The 20,996-nt window shown below is 44.5% G+C and overlaps 1 protein-coding gene across 4 annotated transcripts in view; it reads left to right on the top strand.

The window, feature by feature from the left end:
• Nucleotides 1-20,380, top strand: part of rerea (arginine-glutamic acid dipeptide (RE) repeats a) — a 119,915-nt gene extending 99,535 nt beyond the window's left edge. For all 4 annotated transcript variants that reach the window (XM_063884213.1, XM_063884205.1, XM_063884194.1 and 1 more), the window contains 12 exons: nucleotides 3,286-3,366; nucleotides 12,182-12,344; nucleotides 12,464-12,556; nucleotides 13,034-13,233; nucleotides 13,460-13,621; nucleotides 13,709-13,822; nucleotides 14,071-15,443; nucleotides 16,068-16,290; nucleotides 16,381-17,098; nucleotides 17,693-17,860; nucleotides 17,966-18,134; nucleotides 18,238-20,380. In XM_063884213.1, the coding sequence (XP_063740283.1) occupies nucleotides 3,286-3,366; nucleotides 12,182-12,344; nucleotides 12,464-12,556; nucleotides 13,034-13,233; nucleotides 13,460-13,621; nucleotides 13,709-13,822; nucleotides 14,071-15,443; nucleotides 16,068-16,290; nucleotides 16,381-17,098; nucleotides 17,693-17,860; nucleotides 17,966-18,134; nucleotides 18,238-18,271 (3,498 nt within the window). In that variant the 3' untranslated portion in view covers nucleotides 18,272-20,380. The remainder of the gene's footprint in view (nucleotides 1-3,285; nucleotides 3,367-12,181; nucleotides 12,345-12,463; nucleotides 12,557-13,033; nucleotides 13,234-13,459; nucleotides 13,622-13,708; nucleotides 13,823-14,070; nucleotides 15,444-16,067; nucleotides 16,291-16,380; nucleotides 17,099-17,692; nucleotides 17,861-17,965; nucleotides 18,135-18,237) is intronic.
• Nucleotides 20,381-20,996: the final 616 nt, after the last annotated feature.

Raw genomic sequence — 20,996 nt, 5'->3', positions numbered from 1 at the left:
TAAAGCCTGTTGTGATTTCCTGTCTGCACACCGTGGCTAATCTTATTACGATCTGATATTTTATAACAGACGAGACGTTATTTCTTTTGCTTTTGGCTAGTTGACTGATTGTGCTCCACCCTCGGGGGTTCATACACTGCAGGCTTTGAAAGGTCAGCTTTTAACAACAAGTCAAGTATAATGGCTCCATATTGAGTGAAAGTGGCTTTGTTTGCCATTGGACCATCTTGTGTCTGCGTTTTCATTTGATGACATTTAGAAGGAATAATGTTCCGGCCTGTGATACCATCTTTGCGCACTTGTCTGCATTATCTTAACCAGTTTTACAACTCCCAACAATCAACTCTAGAGTAGGAAGTGCGCACACACAACAATGGCCTATTGAATCATTTTTTTCTCGACCTCCTCCTCCTTTTATATGTCTCCTCTCCTGCCTCACAATAGTGCTCTGTTAGTCTCCAAAGGGGAAACTTGGGGCGGGTGAACAGCGCCAGCTCCCTGGAACACACTGGCAGAGAGAAGCCTGTTGTTTTTGCTCAGCGGATGGCCATTTGGTAGCGCTTCCACCCAGCTCCCCCCCTCCTCATCCCATTTTTCTCTCTCTCTTTCTCTCTCTCTCTCTCACCCCGGCCCTCTCAGCCCCTCCTCTACCGCTGTGTTTCCTAGCAACGCAGGGCTGGAGCAATAGGAGCAGGGGCAGAGCGATTCAGGGAGCAGATTGGCGGATGATTTATTAGCTGGGCTGTAGAGCAGTGAGCCCAGGCAGCTGAAATGGAGCCTTAAACTGGAGCCGACGTGTGGAGAGGGGAGGAGGGAGCCAGAGAGAGAAAGAAAACAGAAGAGAGGGGGGAGGAGAGAGGGAGCCTGCACACAGCTTCTCTATGGAGACAGACGCACAGGCTGTGTAAATAGTACAGTCAGGGAACATAATTAAGGGGACATAATTAGGACAGACACACAGGCTGCTTGGGTAGGTCTAATCATGGACTACTGCTGCCGTCACTGCAAGGCAAGAAATCTCAATCCAAACTCCTCTCCAGTTGTAGTGCCTCATGATGAAACCAAACTCAATCCTGTCAGAAAAATCCCCGTCCATCTTAAAAAATAAGCTACCTCTACAAATACTAACTCACCTCGAATGCTCTCTCATCCTTTTGTAGCGCCTTCTTAAAAACAGCATTTTATAAAATGGTAATTTTCTACGCACTTGGATGCAACTTCTTGTGACACTTATATTGGCTGGAAAATGGAGCTGATCTTTTAGAAGTAAATGGTTACTTGCTTTTGACTTCCCCTGTCAAAGAAGTCATGTAGATCCTCTGAATCGCTGCTCTTGTTTCTCTGTGGAAGTTTGACTGACAGTCCAAGCGGTAATCTGCTACTCACCCCTCGAGTGGTAGGAGATGGGTGTCGGATGTTTGGGGGGGGGGAGCACTTGTGTTGCAGACGGCTCCATCTACTGGCTAATCAACTGCTACACCTTCGCTCTGATTAATGCAAATTAACTGCTGTCTCATGTCATGAGGACTGGCTTCTTGTAGTCAGCTGTTTAACATCTAGAACCATGCAGGCCTGTTATTTTGGATTATTTAGTCTGGTTTAACCCGTCTACCTTTTATATTTTGTTCCTCACAATAAGAAACTTTAAAACCTGAGACTATTGACTCTGTTTGTGTAATTGGGATAAACACAGTCATTCCTTCCTGTTGTTTATAAAGGTGTGTTTTCTCACCTGTAATTTCCCCTCCTAAAAAGACAGTTGTGTTTTGTAGCTGGCTGTGTTACTTCTGTAAAATTGGCCTTTGTTCCCCACCAAAATCTGAGTATGTAAACTGTGGTTACATAACGTTCTGTTTATGGCATGGAAAATCTCCTGTCCCTCGGGACATACTCCGTGTCTGGTTTTCCCTCTCACTTGTCTCTTTCCGCCATGTCCGAGACCTTTCTCCACACAAATTGTATCAGCCTGCCTCCCCTCTCCGGCTGGCAGCTAGTTGAGTTTGTGCCTCTGTGTGCGTGCTTACCCTAAGCTCTGAATGCATTTAAAGGAGTGCTGTGCTTTCTGTTCCAATGAAGTGGGCAGCTTTGGTGTAGCCTTTATAACAAACCTGTGTGGGGGTAGAGACATAAAGCCTGCTCATGCGGTGTTAGAGGATCAAGAAGAGGCTGAAATGAGCGCTGTGCTCCACACAAACATGAAGCACAGGAATCCACTCCGGGTTTTCCAGCCTGCTGCGAACCAGAGGCTCTCTTGCAGAAAGATCACATGTAAAGCCTTCCCCTTTGTAGTGGAAGAGCAGAGAGTGACAAGCTATTTCTTGCTTGTAAAAGAAAAGCAGGAAAAAAGCAATATACCATCTGAGACATTGTGGATTTGCTCCCTAATTTTTCCTATACCTGTGGACGGATGTAGAGCTTGGTGCTGTGCTCTCTGAGGACTTTTCTCCGCTTTTTGCTGGAGTTACTTGGTGGAAACGGTTGGCTGAGATCACTGAGGGACAGGGCTCGCCTCTGGAACAAGAAAGTAAATCTGTTGGTTGTCTGCTTCGCTGGTTATGAATGTTTTCAGCCTCCGCTATTCATGGCTCGCGGTCTGTGGCTCTAAAAGGAGAAGAAATACATTTAGGTAGTTCAGCTTTTTGCTATTTGTCCCTTTCTGGTGTTGTTTTTGTGCTCAGTGAGCTGAGGTGGTATGTTCACATTGCGTTTTCCTGTGAGATTAAATCTGATGTGATGAAGTAGCAATTTCTGTCATCATGCCGTTTATCTCCTTTTACTCATGTAACGGTATATTTGTTGATTTTCAGTTTTGACACGTTTTTTTGACATGCTTTTTAAATAGCCAAAAATTACAGACATGTATAGAAACTGTCTAGCATGCAGTGAGGCATCATTTCAACTCTCAAGTTTAGCTTCTGACTTCAACTATACATTTTTATTAACAACACATTCAACATGTATACTGTCAAGTATGCTTTTATATTAGATTACATTTTTTAAGCTGTTATTTCTCTCTGCATGAAACGATGGGCTTAATCTCAACGTCTCTCTGCTTTACTTGTCATGTCCTCTCTCGTTTTGCTCTGACATGGCTGTATTTTCTACGGATTTAAAACGGCGATAGAGATTTCGAGATACACGTCAAACCTCAGACTAGCGAAATGAAAGCAATGTCTTTTTGGTGTTGTGTCAGCCTGTAACTTAATGTGGTTACGGTTTAGCTGACTTCACGGATACTAACTGGTCTCTTTTTTCCCCTTTCCCTTCCTCTTTGAAAAATTGCAGAAGCGCTTCATTAAAGGGTTGAGACAGTTCGGCAAAAACTTCTTCAGGATCCGGAAAGAGCTGCTGCCCAACAAAGAAACGGTAAGACCTTTTTCTATATTTGTTCTATAGTGTGGAACTTCCTCACTGTGTTTAATTTGTTTTATAGCTCTGAAACGTACGAGCTACATGTGGTTTGCTCGTAACTAATGGAAGACACAGGCGGTAAAACATTTGTAGTCATATTTTGAGCTGTTTTCTAACCAGGGGAGTTCTTGCAGCCATCAACTGTACTGCTTCATTGTCAGATCTTCAGGCTTGAGGCTGTATGTAAAAAATAAAATAAAATGGTATTATACCTAAAAAGAGAAAAGGTTTCATTTTCCTTTCAGATGCCACTGAAACCTTACAGGCTACACATTAATTAGCACCCGTTGTTAGCAAGTAGTAAACAAGTTGTACAGATGTGATGATGTTAAAGCACATCTTTTCTCACCAACTTTTGGAGTAGTTAACTCTAAGGTGCATAATAGCTCTCAAGAGGATTCAAAAGCATGTAACTGTTGGAGCCTTTTTAAGTTAATAACAGTAACAACTTCTCTAATAGTTGTGCTGAAAACACAGTGGGGCAAATTGAGAATCAGTTATAGAGACAGAAGACACATGCCTTTCTTTATAAAATCCCAGTTCCCTAACTCCCCAATGTTAGTCATTGTCGGTAAAGACCTGATGTGGCATTGAGCTCATTCTTGTGTTTACACTGGGAACGCAGATTATAAAATAAGATAAGAATTACTTTATTAATCCCAAACTGGGAAATTGTTGTGTTGCAGCAGCATAATACAAGGCATAGCAAATAATTAGAAAATAAAAAGAAGAAATAAACTATTCTAAAGTATAGACATCTCAAGGACGAAATAAAAATAAACTGCCATTAGAGAAAAGATATATATATACAGTTGACTATGAAAAAGATTGTGTGCTTGACTATCATAAAGGTTAAATTATAATGTGTGTTGAGCATTATACTTCTTATGTAGGTAGGTTTGGGATCACTAACAGACAAGTTGTCAAAGAGGCTGGTGATTCAATATCTGCTGTGCTTTGAGGAACTGTTTGTTGTTTTGTACACGGGGAGAGTTTCCCTCCTCTGTGTGAGTGTGCGCACGTCAATGTGTTAATCATTACTGAACTGTGACTTTCGTGGTACAAGTGGGTCAAATACAGAGCTAGCAATTATAAACAACAGCTCGGCTTTTTAAATGTGATAATCGTGTTGGAAAGAAAAACCCACCCAGACTGTTGTTCCTGCTTAAAGTGACTTGCAGTGTTTCACTTTAATCTCTTTCTCATTATATCTGCATAAGGAACACTGTAAGTGAGGTGTTTGGGTTTGATTTCCACTACTAAGGACACATGCTGTATATGTTTCATGTTCTGCAGAGTCCTCCACACCTTTGACTAAGCTGTTAAATTATTCTTAGCATTTTGATTCATCAAGCGATGCAGACCTTGCTGTTTTCTGTCGGGCTGCTCCTGCTGGAAGTGCACCCATACAGTGCTGACACACACATCAAAGGGAAATCAGAGGTGTTTGTCATACTCCTCGCCACTTCTGAGGATATGTCGGCCCTGCTCCTCAAACACCCCCCACATTTCGTGTAATATTTTTACTCAAAAACTCTTTAGTGTCACTTCTTTTGTGCTACAAGCTTCATTCCTCAAAGCCAATTTGAACCTCTTGAATAAGAGATTAAAGCGTACGAACACAGTTTCCTCACAGAGGTTTCTTCAATTATTCTTGCTGGTTTTGAAATATAGGACTAGTCCAGTTGATTGGCTATAAAGAGGGTATTAATGTAATTCAACCTGGAGGGGGTGTCTACTTGGCAGGAGAGGTAATAGACCTCCTCCAGGATCTCGGCCTGCCACCACCACAGAGAAGAGAGAGATTAATTTCCCCCCAACAAATGGAAAATAAACTGCCCTTTAAACATATGAAAAGAGGAGAAATGGACTGGGAGAGCATGGGGAGGGTAGCAGCACCGGAGGAGAAGGGGTAAAGCTCAATAAAGACACTGAAATGCCTGGGTTGTCACACAGAAAACCATTTGATTCTGATTAAACTTACTTGTGTGCTATAAGATTGATCTGAGCAAGTGCCAGTCAATACCCCAAGGAAAGCTCTATTTATTTTTTACTTGCTCATTCCCAAATCTTATCTGTGGAACATGAGCACAACAAGCTATTTTAGGTCCTGAGATTTTCCCATTATCTCCAGTCACAGGCATGCATTTCTGTCATTCCACTGGCATGCCAAGCCATTAAAAAAAGAAGCTGTTGCAGACAAAATAAGTGTGTTCCTTCCTTAGGTACTGCACAAACCCTTGTCGTTGAGCATGAGCGCAAAGCATAAAACCCTTTGGGCTGATATCCAGGGGTCCGGTACAGTGTGCCTGCCCCTCATTTTCCTACCACTAACCCCATTAGCGGCACTGCCCCTGAAGTGCCAGCGTGACTCAAACACCCGGTGCCAAGGGTAAGCACCCGCGCTGTGTAAAAACACCGGGCCTGACTAGCACTCAGGAATGCTTTATATAAAGTCACATAAAGGCCCCGAGGGGGGGGAATGGGTGTGTCGTTTGACCGTCTGCTCCTCCCTTTGCTGCCACCATTTCCTTCAGAGAAGACGTCATGCAACATGAGCTTCCAGTGTTTAAACAACTAAATGTGCTGAAATGGCAGATCAGATTACTCCGCTCCTGATACTTTCACTGAGGTGGTTTTAGGGGAAAAGTGTGGTTTTAGGGGAAAGCAACACATTTGCCATAAACATTTGTATCAGTTTCAGTTCCTTCTGATACATTTGAAAAGAAGAGTTGATATTTGAAAAAATATCAAGTTGGAAAGTTTTGGCTTTCCAACTGTCAATAGGCCCAAACTTTTTCATCTGTGGAAAATGGTCCCAATTTAAATGTTCAAAAATGAATGTTCAAAAAGGATTATATCAACTTTTTTGTTTGTATAAATATGATTTTAGGGACAAGGCTATTTTCAGTGTTAGGTCAAATGGATCCCTGATTTAAAGTAAATCTCAAAACTCAACTTGTGTCTAAAACCGTATTCATTAAAGCTGATGTTTTTGTGTTCTGTGAGAACTGTTATTAGCTACATGAAACAAGTACACGTATTTTATTTACTTTGTAGTCAATTATCAGTGTGTTATGTATTTATAGATCATAACAATGGTTTTACAATGGCACACAGAGCAACCATAATCTATTAAACTCCATAAAGCTTTTGTTTTATGGTTGTAAATTAAAGCGTCGATTGCTTTGTGTAGGCCCGAATGTTTATCGGTTCAGTTTCCCCAGAGGCTCCGTTCCAGCTTCCTGTTCATTATCTCGTGACTGCTCCTCTGAAAATATGAAAGTTCATTAAAAAAATTGGTACTGAATAAGAATAATTGTATTTTAGTCATACTTTGTATAAATTAGAAAAGTTGAGTTATATTCTTCTTTATAGTAATATAATACAGTTTTAAGTAATACATTCACAACCTCAGCTGCCAGTGATATTCTCTATAGGACAGGACAAACATGATTCAAAGACATTTAGTGCTGCCGTTTCCTGCCCGTGTTAGAAAAGCTAACAAAGGTGAAACCACAGCGTGTTCATGGTTCATGTTAACGTCACAAGTCAAACAAGTTTTCTTAGATGGCAAACACTTGAGTAAAACAGCTGGGTAAAGCTGGAAAAATGACCCCTTCATTTTCCGTCGTACTTGTGTCTTGATTTAGAAGGTGACGGAACAGTTCGGGACAGGAAGGGCACTGTGACCGTAGAGCATGTTAATCATTTTAAATTAATATGGACAACCCCAGCTTTAAAAGCTCTGCGTAGCTTGTGTCGACAATCTTGCAGCATCTTATTCCTCTCCCCTCACCCTACCCCACCCCAGGCCCTGTCATTTACAGGATGGCCGACAGGAAAACAGTGTTCCCAACACAACCTCACAGCAGATGTTTGCCCCGGTACAATCTGTACAAACGTCAAATTGAATCCATTGCTATGTCCTCAGCTCTAAGCCAGAACCTTGGGGATGACTGTGATTATAAATACTTTGGTTCAAACACTAATTAAAGCAGCTACAAACTACAGGGGCCTGGTCCAGTTGGCAGCCGCTCTCATTAGTGTGACAGAACGTTTCCGTGTTTGGTAAATGATATAACTTGTTCAGGCATAGAAATAGCTTTTGGCAGAAAGAAGCTCAACCAGCACGTATTGATGTTCTTTTAGCTGACCACAGGCAATTTAGCGCAGCAGAGTGTGGGCAAAATCCTTCTTTTTTTCAGCCTAATAGACAGAGAACCGGGGATCCTTGTGTATTTGAGTTCTTTGGTAGGCTTCATGTTGTGGTTTTTGGGGAGACTAGCTTATCAGCAGAACACGTAGGATCAACCCTCCAGCAAAAAGGCACTGTTGCCATCCAATCTGCTTTCATTGGCAAAAGCGCTTACAGCAGGAAAAACACGAGTGCTGATTCTTCAGCATGTGCATCCCTGACCTGTGAAAGCAGAGCTTATTCAGTCATTCTCCAGCAGAAAGGCGCTGCGCAGCAGGGATGGCTGTCTATTTAAACGCTTTTCACATGCACTCTGCTCCACGAGCCAAGGTCCTTTCACAAAAAGTGACTGAAAAATATATTCTATTTAATCCAGTATTTATATTCAATTTGCAGGAATGTTTTTTAATATTTTCCTCAATATTATGTGAACATTTCCCATTGAACTGAAGTAATAGAGGATTATTTAAATCATCAATAATCCTTTAATTATAACATTAATAGGAATGTGGTCATTAGACTTAAGAAAACAAACATGCAATTTTTCAATTCAGCGTCAAATGGCCCTGCAGGCATCACAAACACACCTCTGACCTGCATAACCACACGAGCAATTACACAGTCACCCCCTACAGTTACAGTCAGCATGAGGAGGATGTAAAAGTCAAGCACCACTCACTGAAACGATGCACTGTACAACCTGTCACGGCTGATGAAGAATACCTAGTCCAGGGGTCGAGCACATACATAATTAAACCTTGGTTTGATTTAGCTCAGAGAAATATGTCTCCTTTCACCTCGCTGACATGAATCAAGAAGCAATTCTCCCTCCTCCGGCTGTAGACTGTTCGGAAAGCAGGAGGAGCGCAGGTTCATGCAGCACTAATGGATGTTTACACAGCTCACTATCAGCCACCAGAACCCAGAAACCACATGCGCTGCAGCCAAACTGCTACCTTCACGTTTTTAGCAGACATTATTATTCACAGAGACATTTTTTACCAATTGTTGTGCTGAGATTCAATGTCAATTGTCCATTGTTATCCTCTGCTGGCTCTATATTCCTCCCTCTCGGCCCTCCCCCTCCTCAGCTCTGCCCTGTTCTCTCCTCCTTCCCCTGCTCTTGCCAGTAACGGCCTTAACCGTTTGGCTTCATGTCAAAGCAGGGGCCTTTTGTGGCTCTGTCACAAATCTGCCAGGAAAAACAGAAACCATCTGTTCGGGCCTGGGCCTGAGAGGGGATGAGGGTGTAAATACACAAGTTTAGCCCTCAGCCCTTCCCCGTGCATACAGGCCCACCGAGCCCCTTGCAGGACCATGCACTCCCACTCAGCCGCAACCTTTACTCCCACCAGCAATTAAACTGTAGCGGATTCATGCAACATAAGTCTTACAAATCGTAAAATGAGAAGGTTTACAGAAACTGAGTTTAAAACTTTGGAATAATCAGGTTACATACTGTTATTTTATATAATCATAGACATACATATAACAACTATTATATTATTATTAGTATTTTTGTGTCAGAACAGGATTTGTATTCAGTGATTTAATACACTCAAAAGCAAAGATTATTTGTAAATGCAATTATGCTAATTAAGATAACTAAAGTAGAGTGCCAAGTTTGTACTACGGATGAAGAACTTGTTCATCAGCGAGTGTCAAGAAAACATTACTGTACATAATCTTACTTCACATCCTTTTTCACACACCATTTTAAGTGGCAATAACTGGAATGGAAGCCCTGAGTTTCGTGATAGGAGGGTAAGCCCTTTCCTTGTCGGATAATCCAGTGGCCAGAAAGCTCCTGCAGATGGAGGCAGTCTGAAAGGCCTTATAATGCTGAGCTTATGTTGTCACTATCTTATGAACTGCGGAGCGGCAGCACACTCTGTACCACTCTGCAGTGATTTACAGGAATGGGGGGAAATTATGGTGCAGAGCCCTGGGCCAATCTAAATTTCTACGTCAAATCTATCCCTTAGTTTTGAGCGGATACCGGTGAAGTGTTTCTAGTTGCTGGTTCATGGATGGCTTTTCGGTTTCACTGTCAGTTTAAGTAGAAACTAAAACATTACTCAATAACTACATACACAGTCGCTGGCTAAACATCCAAACATGGAGAGGAAACGCAAGTTCTGCAGTGGGAATATGGCAGCAGGACAAATTGATATAGAAAAGAACTGTCAGTGTATGAGGTGAGTTGTGTCTTCAGGGGAAACAAATTTGACGTTCAGGCAGGCTAAGAGTCTGTCGATCTCTTGTTGACTGCACTTTAGTGACAGTCATATAGAAATGCATTACACATGGAAAGTTTGCCAGTGACTGTTTGCTAAATGTGGTGCAGTCAAATATGACAATTTAAGTAAGGAATTTAATTTAAAGTAAGTATATATTTTTAATGAAGTCCTTTAACACACTAGTAATAACTTTTCATCTCAATACATTAAGTCAACTTTAACAAAGCGGCTTCGTTTGTTTTCCCCTTTCATTTATACCCTGCTCTTCGCTGCACCTGTTAACTCGCATTCAAAAGCCCAAGTTAATGTTTTCATTAGCCCCTGCCTAATGCAATGGTACTTGACACAGTGTAAGTGATGGAGAGGCAGAGTGACCTTTCCCCGCGTCTGCCGAGCTGTTGTTGGGGCCGTGTAGTTGTTAGCCTGCAGCGAGGAGGCAGAGAGGCACTGCTGAGAACAGTCATTAGGCACAGAGCAAAGCCAGCTCGGCACCACTCGACACTTTTGATCTGCACATTTCAATTAGATTTCACATCAGGACGCCTGCCGTCCCTCAGTTAGCACCTGCGCCCTGCCTTTCCAACTGCCCGGCCGAGGGCTGAAGAGGGGGGGGGTCGCACAGGGAAGGAATAGCAAGTTCTCCTACCAGCCTGAAAGAGAAGCACAAACACATGGCAACAGAAAAAGCTTTTGTGTTATAATTATAATTAGCTGCTCTGGTCTTGGCATGAACATAGTCAAACAATTGGAGATATTATAACTGTATATATTGGTTGCTGCTTAGCTTCTATATGTTAAACTAAAGCTGTCGGTCTTGAGACGATTTTCCTCCGGAGCACCAGCATGACACCTTAATTTACCCTGAAATTTGAGAAGGTTTCATTGAGCTCAGATGCCCCCAGTAAATGTTCCCTGCTCTGCTCTGTCTGATAAGACGGAGTGTTACACTCCGTAGTAGATATGAATTTCACCTTCGAGCCACATGAAGGGAGATCTTATTGAACGAGCCTAATCCTGCTGAGTTGAGCTTTTTCTACCAATCAAAGCAGTGATTGAGACTTGACTTGTTCCTTAATGTCAGATATTCAAACGACCTGTTGAACGATAAAGGAGCAAAACCTGGCCTATCCCTGACCTGTGTTTTCTCATATACCAGGAACCCAACTAGCCTCAAGTGGATTTGTATTTCATGAGATAACAAATTAAAGCTGCAGTTGCCTTTATGTTCTTATTAATACCAGCCTTTTATACTTTGAAATAGCCACTTAGAACGGTCCACCATTTCATCATTTCCTTTCCTGTTCTGTATCATTTTGGGGTAAGATGTTAAGCTGTTGCTGAGAGCCTTTAATGCATTTAGAGAGCAATGCACTGACTAATTTATGTTGCGTTTCTCAGCTGAGGTGAAGAAGGAAAACAATCGATTGCCATTAAACCCTGGGAGCTTTGTTTGGCAGCATTTTTAACAGACCTCAGACAGTAGATGGGTGCCCTCTGGGCCCCAAAGATTACAGGTGACTTACTGCCAACCAACAATCACACCACACCTTCATGAAGTTGTTATAGAGTGGAAGACCACTGGCAAGCGAGAGGTCAGGGTAAGGGAGAAGAGGGCAAAGCCCCACCGGAAACACCATTTCTGACGCCTGTCGCCAGTGTTCAAGGCTCGTTTATTATGAGTGCGCCCGGCAAGCGCCAGTTAATATGCACAGGCTGCCTCAGCAAAGTGCTTTCTGATCCATGATTGCATGTGTTAATGTTTCAGTTGAGTATTGATTTCCTGGCGGCCTTTTGAACACTGGATTTATCCGCCTCGCTCCCTGGCAAGCGCGCTCCTCCGAATGTTTGATTAAAGTTCAATTGACTCTTCCAGTGAAGGGGCGAGGAGCCATTTCACTCCCTATTTGTAGCGCCAAAGCTCTGCCTGACATGTTCTTTTGTTCCCATTCAAGCCCCTGCCACCCAGGCAGCCACCAATGCACTGATCCTAATATCCCTGCATTCACTGAGCCTCTCAACTAATCCTGGGACAGACAGGGCCACAGCATCAACACCCCTGGCCTGCCACAAATCCCGGCATGGACTTTCACTCTGAAACACCGTGCTGGCTGCTAATGTGCATTTTCCACCTCATTAATCATCTGACCTGCAGATATTTCAGTGAAGATTTCCCAATCTTTCCAACTTCCGACAAATAGACTTCTAATTTATTTTTAATGGGTCACCTCTTTGCGGTCAAAAGCGATGACTCGTCTTCAGTATTTTTACTGCTTGAGTTCCTGTGATATAATTGTCAGTTTTTAACTGAATCTATTTTTCTTTTTCATTTCAGGGAGAGCTTATTACCTTCTACTACTATTGGAAGAAGACCCCCGAAGCAGCCAGTTGTCGAGCCCACCGCCGACACCGCCGCCAGCCCGTCTTCCGCCGCATCAAGACACGAACAGCTTCTACTCCTGTCAACACTCCCTCACGCCCCCCCTCCAGCGAGTTTTGTACGTACATTTGATACTTTCATTGGCACTCAGAGAGCAAAGTGGGAGACATGTTGACCTGATATATTCTGGTTTTCCAGGCATGTTTGTAACTGTATTTTTCTTCCTCTCTTTTCCAGTGGACCTCAGCTCAGCCAGCGAAGATGACTTTGACAGTGAAGACAGCGAACAGGAGCTGAAGGGCTACGCCTGCCGCCACTGTTTCACTACCAGTAGGTTACCACGTTACACATTTACATACTCATACTGGTTAATGTAAACCTCTTTGGCTATTCCTGTCTTGATTAGCATCAGTGTGAGCTCTCACAACGCAGCATTGTGTGACAGATGGGCATCAGAAGATGTCAGGACTAATTTGATCAAATAAGACATGAACCCACTGCTCGTTCACTCTCTTCACCTCATTATCTCTCCACACAGCTGGCTCCCAGTGCCAGGCTCCCATCTGATCACACTGCCATCACAACTAGGGCGTCTAATAACACTGATATCATGTTGTTAACCCATGTAGACCTGATTAGTACATTAGTTAAAGTGAATATCATTTATCATTGATTCATCATTTGCATGAAAGATATTATCTTGTTAGATGTTGCAAAGTTACTTTCTCTTTATTCAACAATATTATTGTGTGATCTTCTCACTGCCTGTTAGAGTCTTTTTTCTCAACTGTAAATGACTTTCCTCAGCCTCCAAGGACTGGCACCACGGGGGCCGGGAGAACATCTTGCTTTGCACGGACTGCCGCATTCACTTCAAGAAGTACGGTGAGCTGCCCCCCATAGAGAAGCCTGTGGACCCGCCGCCATTTATGTTCAAACCTGTCAAAGAGGAAGAAGATGGACTCAGCGGGAAGCATAGCATGAGGACCCGACGGAACCGAGGCTCGGTGCGTACACACTCATCTGTCCCTCTATTTTCACCTTCAGGAACCACAGAAGAGGTGTCCCTGGAGCCAGACGGCAAAGCAATAGGCTGATCCTCAAGTGGCACAGGGACAGCTTTGACATTTATTTAGTTTCACCATTTTGGTTTTATAAAGATAGGCAAACATTGGATTCCAAATATATGAAGCTTGATATTCCTCAGTATTCATGATTCTGCTTGTTGTTCAGATGTCGACGCTACGTAGTGGTCGTAAGAAGCAGACAGCCAGTCCTGATGGCAGAGCCTCACCTACCAATGAGGATTTGCGCTCCAGTGGGCGTACCTCGCCCAGCGCGGCAAGTACCGACAGCACTGATAGCAAGACGGACTCCATGAAGAAGCCCAGCAAGGTAAACACTGCGTAGACTGCTTGGAACTTTGTTATACTTTATCTTTGTGAAATGATGCCTAACGACTCTGCTGCTTTGGCTCCACAGAAGATTAAAGAGGAGGCTCCTTCACCTATGAAGAGCGCCAAGAGGCCACGAGAGAAAGGAACTTCGGACACAGAGGAGCCCGAGAGGGCTGGCGTTAAAAAGTCCAAAACACAAGTGAGTGCAGTTCTGATCTATTTTAAAGGAATGCATAGACTTAGTGTTATGATACTGTATACCGGTATTGACTATAACTGTCATATTTCCAAATGAAAGAAAACATGTATACACATATAAAATATTGTGAACATAAACGAGCACTTTTAATTTCCATTTCTAATTATTCCCTCAACCGTTTAGTAAAAATCAGATATTGAGAGAGCCTTAGTTTTCATCCTAACCCTTCTCTCTGCTTTGTCCCTCAGGAGCTCAGTCGGCCAGACTCCCCCTCAGAGTGCGAAGGGGAAGGGGAGGGTGAGGGCGAGAGCTCTGACGGGCGCAGCGTTAACGAGGAGCTCAGTAGCGATCCTAAGGACATTGACCAGGACAACCGGAGCTCCTCCCCGAGCATCCCCAGCCCGCGGGACAACGAGAGCGATTCAGACTCATCCGCCCAGCAGCTCCTGCAGAGCCAGCACCCCCCAGTCATCCTGTGTCAGCCCGGCACCTCAGCCGCCTCCGCTGCACCGCCTCCACCTACAACCTCAGCCCCCTCACTGCCCCCACAGGTCTCCCCCACAGCAGCCTCCATTTCTCTACCTCCCCAGGCTCTGCCCCAGCCAAGCCCAATGTCTCTTATCCAGTCAGGAGTGTCCCTCCACCCTCAAAGGCTTCCCTCTCCACATTCTCCTTTGGCTCCGCCTCCTGGCCCCCCAGTTCTACCTTCATCATTACCCAGCTCGCATCACGGGCCCATGCCTCCCATGCCACATCCACTGCAGCCTGGCCCCTCACACATGCCTCACCCTCACTCCATGCCCCCTCAGGGCTTCCCTGTGGGTCAGTCTCAGGTCCCGCCCCTTCCAATATCTGGCCAATCACAGCAGAGGCCGCACTCGCCTCCTTCTCAGTCCCAGTCATCTGGTCAGGGTGGATGCCAGCCTCCCAGAGAACAACCCCTGCCCCCAGCCCCCATGTCCATGCCTCACATCAAGCCTCCCCCAACCACACCCATCCCACAGATCCCCAACCCACAGTCTCACAAACACCCGCCTCACGCCTCAGCGCCTCCATTCCCTCAGATGCCTTCCAACCTGCCTCCACCTCCTGCCCTCAAGCCCCTCAGCTCATTACCCATCCACCATCCTCCATCAGCACACCCCCCTCCCCTACAGCTCATGCCTCAGGGGCAGCAGCTTCAGCCTCCACCAGCCCAGCCTCCTGTTCTTACTCAGTCCCAGAGCCTGCCCCTCTCAGCCAGCCACCAACCTCCTCAAGCTCCTCCCCTGCCGCCCTCCGCAGCAGCAGCCTCACACCCCAGCGGGCCACCACAGCCGCCGTTCACGTCGCACCCTTTCAATACAGTTCTACCTCCGACAGGCCCTCCCCCCCCTTCATCAAACTCTTTGCCTGGCATACAGTCGCCATCCTCCTCCACTCCTTCCTCCTCCTCCATCTCCATGCCACTGCCTGCCTCAGTCACATGTGCCGGCCCCGGCCCAGTACTCCCACCTGTACACATCAAAGAGGAGCCTCTGGACGAGATGGAGGAGCCAGAGAGCCCCCCACCCCCACAGAGAAGCCCCTCCCCAGAGCCTACCATCGTCAATGTGCCCAGCCACGCCAGCCAGTCAGCACGGTACGTCTGCACACACATGATCTGTAAGAGAGAAAAACACACACCCACACGACATGCTTTTCATCAGTAGTCTGTTGAGCTGCTCACCGTCCTGTCTGGGGATGCTGATTAGCTCTCAAACACATCCAACAACAAAGACACGCTGCCTTCAGATTTTAAGACTTTGATGTAAGCAACAAATCGGATGTCCTCAGCAAAACAGCCATCCAAGGCCACAATTAGCCCTGAGCTCTGAGAGGCTGATGGCGAGGAGTTATCGGGGAAGGAGAGCAGGCAGATTAATTACAGTGAGATGCGAGTGAACCGAGGCATCTGAATATGAGTATCTGTAGTTGCCTTGTGCTTAAGTGGCTCTCAGACTGCCAATGAATAGCAATGAGGGTTTTAATACACACTCAACACAGCAGCAAAAGTGAATGCCAAGGGAGTTTGTTTCCTTTTGAATAATAGAGCCGTGTGAGCTAATACAAGCTGTCGTTTCATCCGATGGGACATTAGCCTGCTTTTCAACATGCTCAATTAAACACATATCTCTTTAGCCTATTTATCCAGTATTCATTTATGAACTGCAACATCTTTCCATTTTCCTGAGTAAATATTCTTTTGTCTTGACCTTGACCACAGGTTCTACAAGCACCTGGACCGGGGGTACAACTCGTGTTCTAGGACAGATTACTACTTCACGCCACTGGCTTCATCTAAACTGGCCAAGAAGCGAGAGGAAGCTTTGGAAAAAGCCAAGAGGGAAGCAGAGCAGAAAGTTAGGGACGAGAAGGAGAGAGAGAGGGAGAGGGAAAAAGAGCGGGAAAGAGAGCGGGAACGAGATAAGGAAGCAGAGCGAGCTGCGGTGAGTGCTTTTGTTTTTCTTCGCATAGTCACCATTAGTTTTCGTTTTTTCTTTTGAATCCTTTTAAACACAGTGTTTATTTCTCTACAGAAAGCCAGTTCCTCTCATGAGAGCAGGATGGTGGATCATCAGATGGCCAGCCATGCTCACATGCGTCAACAATACGACGGGCCCCCCACTACAATCGCAGCTGTGCCTCCGTACATTGGCCCCGACACTCCTGCCCTGCGCACACTCAGCGAGTACGCCCGACCCCACGTCATGTCCCCCACCAATCGAAACCACCCGTTCTTTGTGTCCCTCAACCCTGCAGACCCGTTGCTGGCCTATCACATGCCCGGCTTGTATAACGCTGACCCGGGCATGCGGGAGCGCGAGCTACGGGAGCGAGAGATGCGCGAGCGGGAAATTCGTGAGAGGGAGCTGCGGGAGAGGATGAAACCTGGTTTCGAGGTTAAGCCTCCAGAGATGGACTCACTTCACCCTTCCACAAACCCCATGGAGCACTTTGCCCGGCATGGAGCCATCTCGTTGCCCCACATGGCCGGCCCTCACCATTTTGCATCTTTCCATCCGGGCCTGAACCCATTAGAGCGTGAGCGACTGGCCCTCGCTGGGCCACAGCTGCGGCCAGAAATGAGCTACCCAGAGAGGTTGGCCGCAGAGAGACTCCATGCTGAGAGGATGGCCACAGTGGCCAACGACCCCATCGCCCGCCTACAGATGTTCAACGTCACGCCACACCACCACCAGCACTCACACATTCACTCCCATCTACACCTCCACCAACAAGATCCACTTCACCAAGGTAACAGAAAGCCCCGTATACATGCATGCAAACAACACTATACCACTTATGAATACTACATTATAACAGAATAACAGGGACAAATGTAATTTTAACAACTAGATTATATATTGTATTACATTTAAAGGAATATATTGAAATGATAACATATTGTTTTGTATTTTTTTTGTGATATTCATGTTATCTAATATTTAGTGCTTAAGTTGTGTTTTTTGACAAAGAAAGGTTGACAAGATAAAAATATATATTTCAACACATTTTTTAAACAAATATAGAGCCTTGGGGCACTCCATAGATAAATGGTTCCTTATTCGCCTGAAAAGCAACCTCATATTTTATTGACCCTGTAGAAATGCTTTGACATATGAGATTGGATTAAGGAATATTATAAACTCTTGAAATATCTGATAGAGCCACCAGATGCTTTACAGAGGATAAATATAGTAACACTGTCCCGCACTCTTTTGGTCAACCTTGAGGAGAGGAGTAACATTATATTAAGCTGTGTGTCACTAATGCCCATAGCATGCACTGCCTGTGATACTCTGTAATGAAATGAATGTACCATTAACCTTATTCTCTGACCCCTAATAGGTGGAGGGGAATGTCTAGTGTGTCCTCCAGGCTCCGGGGGCCATCCCCTGGTAGATCCCCTGGCAGGAGGCCCTCACCTGGCTCGCTTCCCTTACCCGCCCGGCGCCATCCCCAACGCTCTCTTAGGCCAGCCGCATGAACACGAGATGCTGCGCCACCCAGTTTTCGGTACGCTTTCGGCCAATGTCCTCTGTCCTTTACAGCTATATCGCATCAAATTTATCAATCTCTGCCAGACGGGCTGATCAAATCTCTTGTTTGTGCCTCCTGCAGGTACTCCATACCCCCGCGACCTGCCGCCGCAAATGTCCGCAGCCCACCAGCTGCAGGCCATGCATGCTCAGTCAGCTGAGCTCCAGAGGCTGGCCATGGAGCAGCAGTGGCTGCACGGGCACCATCACATGCACGGAGGCCCACTGCCTGGCCAGGAGGACTACTACAGGTCAGATAAACAACAGAAATGTTACTAATTAACATTTAGATGAACTGAGTTTGTGTTTTCCATTGACCTGCCGAATATTAACACTTTGTTGTTTGTGTTTCAGCCGGCTGAAGAAGGAGAGTGACAAGCAGCTGTAACCAGCCCCGAGAGGCAGCGACTGACAGGTGCAGGACACGGGAAGATGTTACAGAGTTGTTCATTCAGTTTTGAAGAACGGAAAAGGCCAAGTGGATCGTCTGAGAATTATTCTGATATTGGGTTTCTGTTCCTGTCAAGGACTTTTTTTTTTATTATAATTTTTCAAGACATTGACTTTCTTTGGTATATAGCCAGTAGTGACAACGTCATCAAGACTCCTGCATGACAAGCTTCCCTGACTTTTTTTTGTAGGTGCTAGAACAAGACACTGTGCTTATAAACAAAAAAAAGACAAGACCGGTCAGGCCGTTTATGGAAAAATAACAAGTGCTATCTTAAACTCGACATTTATTTTAATACATTGTTGAAGGTTTTTCATAATTTTAAGAAAAGCTACAGCATGGCATTTTTCTGAGTCTGTAAATAGTATATATAAACATATAATTATTATTATAATTATTATTATTACTAGGTGTGGACTCCAAACCAAGTTGTTTCAACCTCCAATATAATTGTTTTGAAGCATTATCCCTTGTTTCAGAGGGGAGCACCATGGCATTATATGAACAGTTCCTGAGAGAGTTGTGGTTCAGTTGTAACGTTCCTCTGACATCACTGTGTTAGATTTAGCCCCACACACACACCATGTTAACCATAAACCTGTCACACACACATCCATTCATCACACACCTTCGACACACCGCAGGTTGTCACAATGTGTAAACTCAACATGTTGAGTTAATCGTTTGAAACACTTGAAGAGGTGACACGGAGTCACTGAGGTTTCTGTGGAGTGCACACAGAAGCCATGGTTTTAAAAGAAACAGTTTGCACTGAGAGAAATTCCTTGAACTCCACTCAATTGGTTTTATTCTTTTTGCCTAAAATCAATAATAGAGTCCAGACATTGGAGTAATATTTCATAACTTTTTTGTTTTTACAGAGATTTTAATTCTAGTTTTAAACATGTGGATGCCAGAGACATATTTCGTTGTGCTGAAGAAACTTTGAAAATGCTTTTGAGTTTTTTTAAATTACCAGGACCTGAGTTTTATCTTTGTTCAGTGTGTCAGGAGGCTAACATGACTTCAGGATTGTTGGAAACGTGTGAATGGTTTGTGAGTTGGTGCTATTTGTGTTGTTGACGTCCCCTTTTTCTTCACCTGGTCCGGTCAGCCATGTTCGTTGCAGGGCTCGTGTCCGACTGAGAATCCTCCAGCTAGGCTGTAATAATGTTCACTGTGACACTAGAGGAGGGGCCTGCCGACACGAGACCACCAGGAGCTAGAGGGTCATGATTGTGTGCAAGCGCGTGTGTTTTCCTCACAATGTTTCCGTATGCCTTGGTTCCTTAGGGATACACACACACTCCTGGGCCTCGGTGTGTGTGTGTGTGTGTGATTGTGTGTGCCACTGACTGTTACAAGTTGTGTTGACCTGTCATACCAGTGCACATGAGCCCGAGTATTTGATTTTTTTTTTGCTGTAGCCATGACAGAAGTTCTGCTTTTGTTTCATGCACTAAGACTGTTTGACCGTCATGGACATTTAAGAAACTGTGGCTTTTTTTTTTACCAAATGAAGAAACTGTACTTGCATTTTAAAGTGACCATATCTTCCCTTGGAGCACTATAATTTACATTTAAACGCTTGCAAATGTCATCAAACTCACACCCCCTTTTTAAAGATCCAAAAAGTCTTTGCAGCTCCAACAAGAACCTGTCTCTTTGTCTCGCCATCTCCCACTGATCCCCGTCTCTCCTCATCATCATCATCTTTGCCTCGTTTTTCTGACGATTCCCTTGCCTTTTACTCCCTCTTTTTGTGTCTCCAAAACCTTTGATGTTAAGTGTTGTCAATGGTTTAGCTTCTTGTTTCAAAGCGGCAATAGCAGAATGTAAATTCTGACTGCTAAGATTTATATATATACTGGTATCTTGAAGCTTATTGTATATATGAGTAGTCGCCATGGGATTACACAATGTAAACAAAAAGTAGAAATAATAAGAAAAATTGTGAGTCCTGTGTTCTCTCCATTTGAGTATTTTGTAATTTTTTTGAAAAATGTGTGGAATTAAAATAAACGACTAAGTTACACCACAGGAAAATGTCTTTTGTCTCGTGCCTTTTGATGCATCATATTCATTTCTTTGTAAACACGTTTGTTTGTGTGCTGAGGTAGAGCACGCTGCTAAATCCCATCAGCCATGAGACACAATAATCCTGTTTTAAAGGTAAACTATTTTGATTACTCACCGCTCGGTCACTAAATGGGAAAGAAAGAAAGCAGAAAACACTTAATTCCCTCTGTTTGGTTTTTTTCATTTGTGAAATGTGATTCTCCTGAGCAGAGAGACTGATGCTGGGTCTGTTTTGATGATACTCTTGTACTATATTTGCTCTTGAATAATAGAGTTTTTGCTTGACGGGAGAAACATGTTACAGAATAGATCAAGCATTCCTGTATCTTATTTTTTCACCAGCCTTTCATTTTCTCAGCTACACAAACAAACACAGCTTTAGGAGATCACCCCAGCAGCAGGTAGTAAATCTGGGAGCGGAATATTGCTCTGCTATGGTATAATAACATCAAAGCCAGGCTAAGCCAGAAGGAGCACTTGCTCAGGCTGAGATGCCTTGCTATCAGCGGGGCAGGGACTGTCATTTCATCCTGTGTGTGTGTGGGGAGTGATAGACCAGCAATCTGTGATGGTGTGCCGCAGT

The sequence above is a fragment of the Eleginops maclovinus genome, chromosome 1 (assembly GCF_036324505.1).
Source record: "Eleginops maclovinus isolate JMC-PN-2008 ecotype Puerto Natales chromosome 1, JC_Emac_rtc_rv5, whole genome shotgun sequence".
In the NCBI taxonomy this organism is placed as follows: domain Eukaryota; kingdom Metazoa; phylum Chordata; class Actinopteri; order Perciformes; family Eleginopidae; genus Eleginops; species Eleginops maclovinus.
The sequence above is the reverse complement of the archived record's forward strand: the minus strand, read 5'-3'. Positions and strand labels throughout refer to the sequence as shown.